Consider the following 14752-nt stretch of genomic DNA (forward strand, 5'->3'; position numbering starts at 1 on the left):
TCTCCAGCACGAGGCTCTGCATGAGGGCCATTTTTTTTGGGGGGGGCAAGAAGTGGCAGACTTAGGTTGTGTGCACTAATCAGAGGTTGAGAGGGGGGTGGTAGGTCAGCTGTGAAGACGAGACAGCAGTTCGCAGGTTTTTCCGCAGATGAGAGAAGAGAACAAAATGGATGAGGAGAAGGGAAGTGACGCGGTGGAGAAGGCAGGTGCGCTCATGCACCTACGTATGATAAAGAGTGCACACACATGTATGCTGTGACCGCACCCCACAGAGTCTCCGGCCTGGGCTTCACGGCCACGAGTGCAAAGATGACGACTTCACACTCACCTTGCGTAAGGCACCAAGCAAGAACGTAGTCAGCGCCATCCAACTGCGCAGCGGCAGTCCAGGTGCGGGAGACCGAGGGGAGGAACAGCACTGCCACCAGACCTGGTAGGGAGAAAACTGCGGCTTGTGCACCCCTTCAAGGGGAAAAAGGGGGCTCACCGTGGAGCAGACTGCCACTAGTGCTCTACGCCTCACTTTTGATCCTTTATCAGGTCCCTTCGCACTGTTTTTCCTTGAGCTCCGCTGCCCTGCCTTCGGATGAAATCGCTGCTCGGCTGGGTCACATGTAACTGCAGATTTACATGCACCTGCCGGTTTCATTGAAGATATGCTGCTGTGCCACTGTACTCCATTGCCCTGTGTTTTTTTTTTGATTTCGTGTGAGTGTGGGGGGAGGGAGTTATGGCGTGCCCGGTGCTCCATCAAGCGCGTAGAAGACGGGTGAAGAGAGAGAGGGAGGGGGGGAGGCAGTGGATATGAGGAATGGAAAGGATTCCTCATTCGCACAAGTTTCACAAGAGGGAAAGGAAAAAAAAAGGAGCCACATGAGGTGATGATAAACTGCGGAACGAAAAATATGTTGAACATGAAAAGGAGAGGGAGGGGATGAAAGAGAGTCCGCACTGCTGACATCCTGTGAGGGCTAAAGGGCAGCTCAGACTGACACACACACACACACACACACACGAGAAAGAGACCACATCAAATGTGAAGGCAGACAATGCGCACAGTGACGGTGTGCTTCACTCCTCCTACCTGCCAGTGGGTTCGCCTTCGCACAGCCCTTCTTAGATATGTGCATACGCCGCCCCCGCTATGCAGAAGCAACCCACGCATCCATCGGTCACGTTGCTGTGACGACTACGCAACCACACAGAAGAAAGAGAAGAAAAACGCACCGGGCACTGCCCGCAGAAACAAAGATGCACCGTTGGCGTCGCCAACGGCTCTACATGTGCCCATTCTAAACGAATGCGCCCCCCCCCCCACACACACACACACATACGCAGGGGTACACAACAGCAGTCGCTACGTTATCGACGGGCTCAGAATAACGGGCCATCCCATCAGAGAAAAAAAGGCAGAATAAAAAGAGCCCCTGGATTGAGTGCCAACAGTGACACCCCATACCGCCTGTCACGAGTTCGACATCGGTGGCAGCCCTTTGCACCACCTCTCTAAAGCCCCGATCCTCTCGCACTTTACACCTCCGACTTCACATGTGCGGCCCCAGCACCAGCCACAAGTGCCGACCTATACGCGAAGGGCGAACCATAGAAGACGGAACCAAATAGGCAAATATTCTGCAACGCGGTGTGGGTGCACCGCTCTAAGCTGCTGAACAAGTGGAAAGCGGCATGTACGGAAGTTCGCAAGATACCAATGAAAGCCAATGGCTAATCGCCAGCGTGTGGGGGAGGGGGGAGGGGGGAGGAGGGTCCGGCAGAGCGCAGCGCAGAATAGCAAGACAGTGTTACTTTCTTTCCGCTCGCACAGCGACGGGAATTTAGGCGCATGCCGCTGCTGCCGACATGCCAGGAGAGCAGGGTGGGTGAGAGCACTTGTCCTGCATGCTCCACAAGCGAGAGAAGAGGGGAGGGGGTGGAAAAAAGAAGAGGGAGACGACAAGGAAAGAAAAAAGAAGGCTGTGGCGCAAGCAAAGGAAAGCTCAGCGAACACAGAAGCATAGTCATAATGCGGATGAATAAGGGGAGAAAAGGAGTGGGTCGGTGTCGGCGAGCACCGCGCAGCTAACAGCATCGCTAGCTGTCCATCTGAATCATAATCTTCATGTCCTTCGGGTCGCGGTTCATCGCGCGCTCGTACGCCTTCACGCTGTCCTTGAACGCGAACGTGGCGCTGATCAGCGGCTTCACGTCCATCTTGCCGGAGCTCAGCAAGCGGATGATGCGCGGGTACACGTTGCGGTAGCGGAACACCGTCTGGAACGTGATCTCCTTCGCCTGCGCCATCACAACGTCAAACGGCACAGGCTCAATCGGCATCCCCACCAGCACGCAAGTCGCGCCAGGCGCGGCGTGTTCGTAGATCAGCGGGAACGCGGATGCAGCACCGCCACACTCGAATATAACGTCGCAGCCCTTGCCCTCCGTCGCCTCAGCCACAACACGCTTCAGTTCGTCCGCCCTCGAAGTGTTCACCGCGCGCAGGCCAGGATAGCGGTGCGTGATCTCCAGCCGCGCGTCGTGAGACCCGCAGACAATCACTTCAGAGCACCCGCCTGTAAGCGCGGACAGAGCCGTCATGATCCCGATTGTGCCGCATCCAATCACGAGGCCCACATCGCCCGGCTTGACACCAGCCTTCGTCACCGAGTGCATGCCAACAGCGATCGGCTCGCACAGCGCGCCCTCCTCGTAGCTCACGTTGTCCGGCAGCTTGAAGCACAGAGCGGCAGGGTGGATGATGGTCGTCGACATGCACCCGTGCACCGGCGGCGTTGCGAAGAACGTCAGCTCGGGATCCAGGTTGTACAGCCCGCTCAGCGTCTGCGCAGAGTCCCAGCGCGGGATGCCGGGCTCCAGCGCAACGCGGTCGCCAGCCTTCAGTTCCTTCACATCTGTGCCCACCGCCACAACTGTGCCGGACGCCTCGTGGCCAAGGATCATCGGCTTCTCCACCACAAAGGGTCCAATGCGCCCGTGCTCGTAGTAGTGCACGTCACTGCCACAGATGCCCACGCTGTGGATCTTCACTCGGCAGTCGTGGGGGCCGAGCTCGTCGCATACATCCACCTCGCGGATCGCCAGCTCGCTCTTCCGCTCCAGCACGAGGCTCTGCATGAGGACCATTTTTTTTCTTGGGGGGCGGTAAACGGTGGAAAGCGCGGAGAGGAGGAGGAGGGCAAGAGGGAAAGAGAAAATGTGTATAGGATGAGGGGGGATAGGGGGGGGGTAACAAATGGGAGCGAATAAGAGTAAGAAAACGTCGATGTGAAAACGAGCAAGAGCCGCTCAGGCTGACAAGAGTTAGGCCTTTAAACTGGGAGGGAGGAGTGTGCGTGTTGGCAGGCACCATGAGGAACGTGGAGGGAGACGAGGTAATGTAAGGCAGAGCAGAGCGCAGCAGTGGCCAACCAGGCGTGCTGCAACACAAACAGTGAAGGGGCAGAACGCCAGAGAGCGCACGCCACTGCACATGGCACAGCAGACGAGCGCTCACACAAGGCACTGACAGCCACATCTGCTAAGTAGAACGCCTCCTGTGTGTAAGAGAGAGAGGGGGGAGCGCGAGTATCCATCTCGGCTGCGCAGACACGCTCGCACAATGTCCGTCCGCTTTCTGTTGTCATTGGCCTTCCCATGCAGGCGGACTTGTGTGTCTCAATGGTGGCGCAGACATTCGCGTGCACATAGGGCAACGCCCATTTGTTTCTTTCAGGGGGTCGTGTGGCTGGGCAGCACGTCGTGTACCCCTTCTGGTGCTCGTGCCTCGGTGTACGCATTCGTGTGTGTCGCCTCGCACGACTTACGGAATCGCTGTGTGCACGCCCGACCGACGCAGCGCCTGCACATCATCGCTGGAGAGCTTCGTGCACCCGGCGTATGAGACATAGCGAAGAGAGGTGGACGTCGCCAGGAAATCCAGGCGACCGTGTACATCCAAGCTCTCCATGTTCAGCGTCTGGAGCCGCGGAAGCTTCTCTAGTCCGTACAGCGCGCACAAGCTGGTGATTCTCTGGCACGCCTTCACGGAGAGGTAGCTCAAGGCTCGGCAGCCGCCCATCAAGAAGTGCAGCGTGTGGACCGCAGTGAAAGAGAGGTCCAGGTATTGGATGTGGCGGCCCTGCTCGATCCCCTGCAGACCCTCTGCGGTGAGCGCAGTGGCACCGGCAACGGCAAGGACTTCGAGGGCGGCGCACTTGCCAAGATGCCCCACTCGGGTTAGGGTAGGGCACCCGTTCGCCACAATCTTGCGGAGCCTTGGTGCACCCTGGAGACCCTCCAAAGAGCTGGGCAGTAGCTCCGTGCACCCTTCTAAGTAGAGCGTCGTTAGCCTCACGCAGTCGGCGAGGAAGTTGACGTCCGTGACAGGCGTATGAGAGAGGGAGAGGACCTCCAGCTGAGGCAGGGCCTGAATGCCTTGGAGGCCATCGGCGTCGAGATACCGGCAGCCACTCAAGTCCAGTGAGCGGAGTGCACGGCACCCCCCACCAAGGTTGGCGACGGTCGAGACGTTCGTGTTCTGCAACGACAGCTCCGTGAGAAGGGCGGCGGTCTCCAGACCCATCACTGAGGAGCGCAGCACACGCTTGCAGCCATCCACCCGCAGTACGCGCAGCGCCGGGGTAGCCGCAAAATGCGAGAGACTGGTTACTCGTGTGTACTCCATCGCCAGCAGCTCAAGGTGAGGCAGAAGCTCTATCCCCGCGACGGAGCTGGAGCTGATGCCGTTGCATCGGGTGAGAAATATACGGCGTAAGCTGCAACAGCGAGCAAAGTTCTGCAAGTTCCTCACCCCCTCCGTGTAACAGAGCGACAAGGTCTCCAGCCGTGGCGCCCTCTCAACGCCGTCCAGCCCCTCAAAGCCTCCGTTGCCGCTATCCGGCCCCAGCACCAACGACGAAGACAGCAGGAGAGGTGACAGTCGGCAGGCATGCAGCAGAAGTTCGCGTAGAGCGGGGCACTTGCCAAAGAAAGAGCAGTCGTCGATAACCGCCCTCTCCAAGTGAACCACCTCCAGATGAGGAAGTAGCTCCACTCCGCGTAGAGCGGAGCAGGCAAGTGGCGTGTCAGAGATGAGATGCAGCTCTCGCAACACAAGCAAGTGGTCGAAGTAAATGTGGTGTAGGCGCGGCGTGTCGAGCCAGAGTACCTGCAGTAACGGATACACAGCGGTGGTGATATAGACGTCGCCGAGTCCACCAGAACGGAGGCTACTGCCATCACTCTGATCGCTGCGAACGCTCACATAAAGCTCCTGCAGGCGCTCCAGTGACGGTGGTGCTCCATCCCCGCCGACCTCCGTCGGCGCGCCACGGCTCACATCCCAAAAAAGCGGCGCGACAGCGTCTGCCAAGGCGCCTTGGAGGCTCAACACCTGCAGTGGCGCTGCGAGCATAGTGGCAGTGAACGTACTCAGCCTCCCGATGACCTCAGTCGTGTCGTATGGCTTGCAATCGATATGTATATCCGATGCTACTCCCTCGGCCATCAGCGATGCACATGGCCTCGTGGCCAGACTCAGAACAAGCAGATTCTTGCGATCGCGCAGCACACTCATGCACCACCGCCATGCAGCCGCCCATCCTGGCGGCAGCAGCGACTCCGTCACGCAAAGATGAAGCTCCTGCAAGTCCACAAGTCCGCCGCCCTCGCTGTCGGGGCACAGCTGATGCGCTAGCCACGGTATGTGCTGCTCCGTCAGGTGTAGCGCGAGGGGTCGAGGCTGCTGGCCTGACGCGCTTCCAAGCATCGGCCACGGCAGGTCTACATTGTTCATGCTGTGCACCATACCACGCCGCTTGTGGCGCCACTTCGGCAGGAGCATGCGAAAGCGATCTTCCGCGACAGCACCGTGGCCCGCGTGTCCGGCCTCATCGACGGCAACATCGCACACAAGCCCTTCAGCGCTGGCCATGTGTGCACGATCCCTCAATCCGTCCTTGATAAAGACCAGCTCCGGCATTGCCGCTCTGTGGCCCTCCTCCTCCTCGTCACCCTTCGGCGAAGTCACAGCGTCAGAGAAGAGAAGTCGGCTTCGTGCTGCCCCATCCTCTTCTCCGGGTCTGGAGTCGTCGGAGTGCCACGCTCTGCCGAGCCCTACCTCTGGAGAAGAGCCGGTGGCAGCCGCTGTGGTACACACAACGTAGTCGAGTTCGCTGACTTCCTCGCCCACAGTGTGCAGCGGTGCCGACGGCAACTCCACAAACAATAACTTGGCGGCGCTGGTGCGGATGGGCTGCCGAGGCAGACGGTGCCGGTGCTGCAGCCACGCACTAATCCACCCCTTCACCTCTGCTGTGTCTAGTCGAGTGTTGCTAGTGCATAGCAGGTGTGCCGTGCCGCTCACATCCTCGACAAGGACAGGTAGCGAAGCATGGCCATAGTGCAGATGATGCTGAAGGTCGGTGACTGGATCCAGACGGCAGACTCTCCCCGTCTCCAGAGGTGGGCTTGTGAAGGAGCTGGATACCGCCGCCGTGACGGCAGACGACCTGGTGAGGGCGTGATAGGACCGCGAGGAAGAAGCCAGCTTGGCGTGAAGCTGCTCAGACCGCGATGCACCTGCACTACGCGCCCACTCTCGCGAGATTGCACCTACAGCATCGTCCAGTAGCTTCCGTGTTGCGCTAAGCGCCTCGGTAGGTCGCTTCTCTAGCATAGACGGCGGGGGTGGTGTCAGCTGCGTGCCATAAAACGTACGTACGCCGATACCCTCCGCGCCTTGGGAGGTCGTAAAGGCCACGCCCGATCCGCCCTTGTCCCCAACACCACCGGCCTCGAGTCGATTTCGCTTTGGTCGCAGCACGTCGCAGTCCACGCCGTCTACGCAAATGCGCGAGGGCATGGCGCAACGACCGGAAAGGCGAGGTAAGAGAAAGGCATGGTGGGAGCAGGCGAGGCGGTGCAACCACCCTTCGCGCCACGCCCAATCCAGCAGCAGCGATTGCCGTTCGCAGTCCAGCAGAGCATGCCCATCGAGCAGGCCCTCGCTCGTGGCCAACGCCGACTGGTACACTGGGGGCAGTGGGGTACGGCGTGCGACTGGTACGCGCCCAACGTACTGCCGCTCCTGCCCATCCAAGTGCACGTACGCGTCCCGCACATTTCCCTCCGCGCTGTTCGCCTGAATGAACGGGCAGACGCTCATAGCCACCTTTGCGATCATCCATCGCCACCCCAGTTGTTCGAGTTGGCGCCGCGACGCGGGGGCAACGGCACGCAGAGTGGCGTGTGCTGCAGTTGGAGGGCCGGCTAGGTAGTCGAAAATGGCATCCCAGGGCACCTCGTCGCCCTTGTACGCGGCAGGGGCCAACAGCAGTGGCGGGCACCTCATACCTTGATATGGGCGACCTGTTCCCGCCGCCTCGCCAGGGGTTTGGTCTAAAGAAGTAACGAGCGCCTGCTGGTAGGGTGGCACGCGCGGATGAGCCGCAGCATCAAGCTGCAAAGCGAAGTCCTGCACCTGCCGGAGAACCCGCTCCTGAAGGTCTAGTGGTACTGTGAGTTGCCCAGGGGCCCCATCCAGCCGCTGCCGTACGCTTGGCCTCAGCGCTCGCTGCGCATCCATGTACTGTTGGAACAGGCTGCAAAAAGCGTCCGCCCGTGTAGGCAGCGAAAGTTGTGCATTCACAAGCGCGCCGTCGACAGCGACGTAAGTTGGCGCATGTGCCGCTGCAGCGTGAAGACTCCTATGGTGCGGTGGCATCAGGGCTTTTGAAGACATCGGCAGCGGCAATGAGGAGAGTCCCGAGGGCAGCCTAGCTGAAACATTCGTTTCGCCGCGGGGGGCAAGAGCCGGTGGCGACTGTTGACCTGCGGACACCCACGCACTGTCGCCGTCGCCGTCACGCGGCTGGGGTGTCGGTGGTAACACGCCTCTGGCTTCGGACGGGTGCAGTTGCAGCGCTGTTTTGGGCGCCCCACCGCTGTTTCTGAAATCGCTGTTGTGGACTCCATAAAACACGGGTTGTATTAGTTGGCTAATCGGTGCCACCGTGTCGACCAGGGTGCCGAGAGGCGCGTTGTAGGTTGCCTCGAACCCGCTCTGCGCATCGCTTGATTGTTCCCCGTACAGGGGCAGTCGTGAAATATGCAGGTGTTCGGAGAAAGACCGACTACGCCCTTTCAGCTGCAAGGATGCTGGCGGCCACGCCATCAGCATTCCCAAGTCGTCGCCGACTCCTCCTGCCTGACTTGGTCGCGCCGCCTGCTTCTCTCGCCTCGACCTTCCTCCGGTGTCGCGCCGTGCGTGAGGAGTGGAAGCGGTGACCGGGCGTGGTATCATCATCGCTGTAGCAGGAGGTGTGTTAAGACTTGGCCATCCCGCTCGCGATGATGTATCCGGAGTACTCTGTGAGGCTGAAATGGCCACGCTCGTCACAGCCGCCCCAGCCTCCGAGAATGAAGTGAGACGGTTACAAGACGTCGCATTCGTTGCCGAGCCGTTAGTGGTGATTGCGGCGCCAGAGGACCACGGCGCCGACATGTGGCGCAGGGAAAACGCATTTCCCTCCAGTCGCTGAAGTCCCGCAAGCGCAGTCATCGTCACCCTGGAGGCCTCGGAGGTGGCGGCGTGATGCGGCAATTGCAACGCAGATAACGGCGTGAGCCACTGTGTGGCGAGAGGAGACGTATCGCCCGTGGCGGCAGAAGCTGCCGGAACTTCAGAAGTGCCGGGCGTGGTCCCGCAAGAGAATGACGATAATGCAGAGCTTGGCGGACCATGTAGGGATCGCGGCTGGGCAGCACTCATTCTAAGCTACACGGAGCTAAGAAAATACGGTACGTGCAATGGGTCAGAGCAAATATTAAAAAAAAAATGTGGTCGTACGCGGCTGGAGAGTGGCCCTCACCAAGTGCAACGTCGAAGTCCGTATACACGTGCGTGCGTGTGTGTGTGTGTGTGCGTGGGGGGAGGGGGGGGGTAGGTGGATGTCCCTCCTCCAGGATGGTGTGCACAGGCCTCAAGTGAAGGGTTAAGATAGCACTTTCTTCGTCTCTGCGATGAGTAGGCCAAGCAGATGAAAAGGGCTCTGACACGCATGGAGGAACCAAGTGAAAAGCACACGGTCACACACGCACTAACACACGAATAAGGAGTGAAAACGAAAGTGTTTAAGGGTGGGGTAGACTTGGCGCCTCCGCGTTACGAGTGCAGGCGCACGTGATATGAAGAATAAAAAAAAAAACCAGCGGTCAGCAGCTGCAGTTGCAGCAGCGTGCAGGGCACGAAGGAGGCTCGGGGCACCACTGCTGTGGAGCAGAAGGCGCAAGGAAACGGAAGAAGCCTCTACTGTGTAAAGCGGTAGGCGAGCAAAATCGCCTCTGAAAAGTTGGCTGCAGAGATGAGATGATTCCGCATGTTGGAGGAAAGAGGTGGATGAGAAGAGGGAATTACAGTGCCAATGAAACGGGACAAGACGTGCGTGGCGGCAGTCCACCATGAGAGAAAGTGGCCGACGCACGCACGCGTGTGTGCCTGTGCTCGACGACCTGGAGACGACCTGGTGCGAGAAGCGAGCAAGTAACGGAGAAGGGAGAAGGGGGGAACAACAAGGTGCAAAGGCGCGGGTTGGCTTCTAGCATGGCAGTTACTCGGGATACAAGCAGCTCCGCAAGCGCTGTGATTGAACGCGGATGAGCACTAAACAAATACAACAAGGCGGAGTAGACCCAACTTCGCCGACAGCATCACCACTGTCCACACGCACTACTCACTGCAGTCGTGGGTGTCGACAGAGCTCCTTGCTGCTCCGACTAGCCGCCATGCGCACGGTGCGTATACAAAGGCGCCATGGCGCTCGTCAGCCGTTCAAAATAGCGCGCGGTTGACCTGAGCCAGGCGCGCGGAGAGCCACGGGAGGCGGTGTGGTCGCCTTGCGATACTTTTACCTCTGCCCCTTGATTTCCAGGCGTTTGCAAACCTGCTGGGTCCTGCTGGGTCCTGCTGGGTCGGGGGAAAGGGAACGCATTAGCGTAGGCAAAGCCTTCCCGCTCCTATTCTGTTATGCTACGTGAGCCTTTTGTTTTCTTAAGCGCCTCGCCGTAGGCAGAGTAGGAGAGCACGCCACCACCTGTGGGTCGCTGACCTTCAATCCTCTCAAGAAGGCAAACCAGGGAAAAAGAGGAGAGGACATTGCCGTTACACTAACCGCCGCCCCGCCCCTCCCCCCTCCCCTGATTCAGCGAAACGGAGACACTGCGCTTAACGAAGAGTGTATTCGTGTCGTCGGTGGCCAACCATCGTCAGCCGCTGCTCTCCCGTGAACACCACCGTTCCTGGACCATCAACCCGTAGCTCCGTAAACCCATCCAGCCCCAGGCGAATGTTCAGCTGCGTGACGATGTCTGTCGGGCATGGCAACAGAAAGGTGCTCGACAGACCTGCCGCCGCGTCGTACCGGTGCGGTAGCAGAGAGGCTACGGTGTACTTTGGCAGCGGCCTGGCAGCTGCGGCGGCGGCCCCGCTTTGGTTGACTTGTATTGACGGCATTGTGAAGGTTTGCGCGCTGGACAACCGCTGCACATCTAGCGGGAAGCACGCCACCACGTACTCCTCTACCTTCTTGTTGGCGGTCAACGTGCGCACGATCGCGCGAACAGAATGCACAGTCACAGCAGGTGAGATGTCTCGCGACGCCTCAAACACTCTCAGCTCCTCCAACGATGGCGGAGGAAGGTACACCAGGTGCGACAACCGAAGAGTGCCACTGATGTCCAGGGAGGCGTCCAGTGCAGTCCACCGGTACGGCTCGCCATCTTGCACAGAGGCCTGGAAGAACGTCTCGCGCTCCGCCGCCACAACCCCTCTCATCGAGACTGCAAAGCAAGTATGTGAGAACGAAGATGAGCTCAACCTGGGTGATGTGCGCGCGCAAAAAGCGCGCTGCTCAGAAGTGCCTTGACGTCACCTGCGCTTCAGCCAGCACGACACCCCAGTTTATCCTAGGCGCTGCGTCAACCACTGCTTGACGCCTGTGTGAGAGCGAAGCGGGGATGGGGAAAGAGAGAAGGCCACCCTTGGGGGAAGAGTGCGAAGAAGAAAGACGTAAGGACAGTAATAGCAGGAGAAGCGCACCGCGACCACATGTTGGTCCAGGGGAGCGAAGGCACAAGTGGCGTGTATGCAAGACAAAGAGGAAAAGGAGTGTTCTTGCTTGAGCTCAAAAGGGGGGAAGCGGGGGTGCATGGCATGCGCACGTTCAAACTGAGCATCATGAGATACGCGGCTAACACTTTTTTCCTTCGCCTTGATTGTTCTTATTCGGAGAGTGCAGAACTATACGCTGCGCGCTACGTCACTGCTGACATGAGAAAGAAGCACGTCCACATAGTTACACACACACACACACGCAGTACGCATGCGCACGTCCTGCTCGCATGCGTGTTGTGTGAGTGTATGTTCTTCCACAAGAGGGAGGCCCAACAACAGCACGAGTGATGTTCTCAAGACACTGACGAAGGAGAAGCGAATTGAAGGAAGAAGCAAAGTAAGGAAGAGAGAGTGGAAGAGACCGACGTGCGTGTGCACCTCAGTCCCCCTGCGTGAATCCGCCCCCCGCAACTCCGTTTCACTCCGTCATCCTCCCCCCTTTTCACCTCATCCCCAGCTGGTCTATCAAAACGCATATGAAGGGTACTATGTCTGTGGTTCACACGCTGAGCAGCGATATTTGTGTTTTCTTCGATGTGCAGCGCAGGCACGCGAAACACTCAGGGCAAAGAGTGATATGTGCAGCCCCGCACCTCACCCATTCAGCTTTGTCGAGCCAACCAGTGGGCAGCTGCACCGCCTGAGAAGAGCAGGCGGGCGCCCACACTCACAAAAACACAAGAGATGCCAGAGAGGAGCAACAGACGCTGCACTACGCGCGCAATATTCTACAGATCGTCGCACATCAAAACAGCAGTAACCCATCAGCCCCGCTGCCTTGGTCGACAGGGGGGAAACGGTCACGCAAACAAGCACGCAGCACCGCTCAGCAGCGAGGTGGGTCCACAGTGAGAAGGACAGACAACTGAGGGTGAGGGCCACAGTGAACAACTACAGGTGTGCTCAAAATGATGTGAGTCCAAAGAGAAGAAGGGAGTATCGAATGAGCTAAGTTTAACATAGGCGACTTGGGGAGTGAGTTGATAGACATGTGCGTGCAAAGGGAGGGAGGGAGTTCCATCGCGTGGATGCCTCGCGTGCCGCTCACTCAAAAATCTCTAATAACGCGATACGTTACTCCTCAGCCTCTTCTCGCACTTACGCACACAGAGACGGCATCAGCTGTGCAGAGTACATGCGCTTCCGCTCCCATCGCTGCCACGGAGTGGCTTGCATGTTTTTGCAGTTGCTTTTTACTCAGGGGCTCAAAAGGCTTCGCTTCTCCAAAGCGTGTCCATTCACCGTCATACAACAGACGAGCTCAAACTCCGCTCTGCACCCGGCCCCCTCTTCCACGGCCTGTCGCAGGCCCATTGCGTCACGCGAAGCTGGGCGAGACACGCGCCACAGCAATGTGCCGGCCCAGCCACCCCGACACGGCCCCTGCCCCACTCCACACCCACCCCACGCCCCCACATCGCGCCGGCACCCCGCCCACCATACGGGTGGCGCAAACATGCTCCTAGTCGCAGGCCGCTCCGATGCAGCGCCGTCCAGGACCCGGCCGCCGACATCAGCAGCGATACACCGCCCTGACATCCCTGCGTCGTGGGCGCTGGACCCCCTGTCACCACCAGAAGCGGCGCGGCATTGGGCAGGGAGAGGGCGGGGGCTGCCGGGCTTCCCCACAGAGAGAGGGGTGGGAGGCGTATAAAGAGGGGTGCGAAAAAAGTGTCGAATTCGAGCGAGAAAACATCCGTCAGGGTGGAGAAAGAAAAGCCGAACTCCAGTAGTAGAGCACCAGCCTCATGACGGCGCAGCAGCAGGGCAGGTAGTTGTCGCTTCGCCGACAGAGGACGCCCGGACCTCGCGCACTATCTTGTACGCACCTGACGCAGCACGCGCCGACGCCAACGTCGGTGAGGACGAGAACTGCACTCTGCCCTTTGCATTCAGAAAACCGTCATCAACCTCCTCTGTAAGTCGGTCTTTCAATGAAGAAGACGAGAAGCCGGTCGCGCCGACGGCGGCAGCTGTACTGTGATGTGCAGCCAACTCCTCGAAGGTGGAAGTCATCCGCGAGACTTCCTTGATGGCTTTTACCTCAGGTATCCAGTGTCGTGTGGTGCGCTCGATCAGATCCACTAGCGCTGTCTTACTATTCTTGCAAGTGCGGCACGCCCCAAGCAGCTCGACACGCACATCGCCCAAGACGGGATCAAAGCCGACGAAGCGGAGGTCACCGCCATCCTCTTGCAACTGTGGTCGGATTGTGGTGGCGACAAGCTCCTTGATCATCAGCACAACCTCCGAGTCACCCGCCTCCGCGACGGTGTCGGCGTGGGGGTTTGGGGCGTTAGGGTCAACGTGCGAATTGCCGCTGCAGATGTGGTCAGTGAGCAGTGCACTTACGTGAAACTTGAGCTCCGACCAGTCAGTCGCGACGATGAGTGACTGCAGGACAGCCTCATCAATCTGATTGTCGCGTGAAGACGACGAAATGGTGAACCCGCCGATGTCAAAGGACGCGCCCGCAGTCGAAAAAGACGATGCGGTAGGTGCGGCATCCCCGCTACAGGGCTGGGCTGCCGCCTCGCCACCCGACTCGCAGTCCTCATTCATGGCGTCGGCAGCGTGCTGCTGCAGCGCCTGCGACCGCGCCGCGGCGGCTGCCTCGTCGGCCTCGTTACTCTGCTGCACTCCGTGGAACGTCATGGCAAAGTAGCGCGCCGCGGCCTCCGTATCCGCCATCTCCACGCGCTTCACCGTCACAAAGGACGCACCCACCGTGACCTCCTCCACCATCGGCAGCGCCTCCAGCAGCGCGTGGGCAAGCGGAGACAGGTAGCTGTTCGTGCGGTTGAACAGCATGGTGTGCGCGTGGGGCGGCAGAAACTGCATGTGATCGACGTAGAACTTGTAACACGCGTCGTTAGGGGTGGGCTGGAAGCGCACAAACACCGTTCGCTGAGGTGTGCGGCAGCAGCAGGGGACGAGCGACGAGCACAAAGCACTTTGGCGCGACGCCAAGCCTCGCCGCCAAGTCGTCAGCGATGCAGAAGTCAATGCCATGAAAGAGACGGTGAGCCCACCGAGTCTCATGTAAGCAGCCATTGTTCTGCTGGGAAGCCCTGCAGACCGCCGCAGAGACACCATGCATGTTCGCGTCCCAGTTTCGATCATCAACAACTCGTGACTTTTTGTTTTTGCTTTTTGCTTTCTTCCCTTTCGCTCTCGCTGCAGCTGCTGATTTGGTTGCGTTTGGGGGCAATGCACCCGCAGGTACACGCCCTTCTGCAAAGGGGGACAGCGGCAGAGCTCTTTGCGCGCATGGACGGGGTGCGTGCATGTGTGTGTCACAGAGAGGGGCATTAGGAATAGAGAGAAGGTGAGTGGGGTTGCGTTCATGGTTGTATGTGTGTGTGTGGGTGTGCATGCCCAAAGCAAAGGTTAGTGGGCGAAGGAGGAGTGAGGCGGGGAGGAAAATACGCTCATAAAGACGGTGAAAGCAATTTAACCAGTCCAACGACTGGCGGAGTACAAGCGGCGAAACCTCCACGAGCCCACGGCAACACAGACGCGCCGTCACTCTGCAGCATCCTGTAGTGCTGTCACAATCACTAAGTAGCAGCCGTACGGCGCATC

General features: G+C 59.1%; 4 protein-coding genes across 4 annotated transcripts, besides 1 other annotated feature; all 4 read right to left on the reverse strand.

Moving 5' to 3' along the window:
- Positions 1 to 2091: 2091 nt before the first annotated feature.
- Positions 2092 to 3141, reverse strand: LPMP_330530 (d-xylulose reductase, putative; the record flags this gene model as incomplete). The annotated part of the gene is made up of 1 exon (XM_010703844.1): positions 2092 to 3141. The coding sequence occupies one exon, from the start codon at positions 3139 to 3141 to the stop codon at positions 2092 to 2094; it is 1050 nt and encodes a 349-aa protein (XP_010702146.1).
- A 676-nt stretch (positions 3142 to 3817) lies between these two features.
- LPMP_330540 (hypothetical protein) lies at positions 3818 to 8170 on the reverse strand (the record flags this gene model as incomplete). Its single annotated transcript, XM_010703845.1, has 1 exon — positions 3818 to 8170. The coding sequence occupies one exon, from the start codon at positions 8168 to 8170 to the stop codon at positions 3818 to 3820; it is 4353 nt and encodes a 1450-aa protein (XP_010702147.1).
- Positions 8171 to 10219: 2049 nt separating this feature from the next.
- Positions 10220 to 10828, reverse strand: LPMP_330550 (hypothetical protein; the record flags this gene model as incomplete). Its single annotated transcript, XM_010703846.1, has 1 exon — positions 10220 to 10828. The coding sequence occupies one exon, from the start codon at positions 10826 to 10828 to the stop codon at positions 10220 to 10222; it is 609 nt and encodes a 202-aa protein (XP_010702148.1).
- Positions 10829 to 12400: 1572 nt separating this feature from the next.
- Positions 12401 to 12805: a repeat region.
- Positions 12806 to 12913: 108 nt separating this feature from the next.
- On the reverse strand, positions 12914 to 14221 carry LPMP_330560 (hypothetical protein; the record flags this gene model as incomplete). The annotated part of the gene is made up of 1 exon (XM_010703847.1): positions 12914 to 14221. The coding sequence occupies one exon, from the start codon at positions 14219 to 14221 to the stop codon at positions 12914 to 12916; it is 1308 nt and encodes a 435-aa protein (XP_010702149.1).
- Between the last annotated feature and the right edge of the window lie 531 nt (positions 14222 to 14752).

The sequence above is a fragment of the Leishmania panamensis genome, assembly GCF_000755165.1.
Source record: "Leishmania panamensis strain MHOM/PA/94/PSC-1 chromosome 33 sequence".
Classification (NCBI taxonomy): domain Eukaryota; phylum Euglenozoa; class Kinetoplastea; order Trypanosomatida; family Trypanosomatidae; genus Leishmania; species Leishmania panamensis.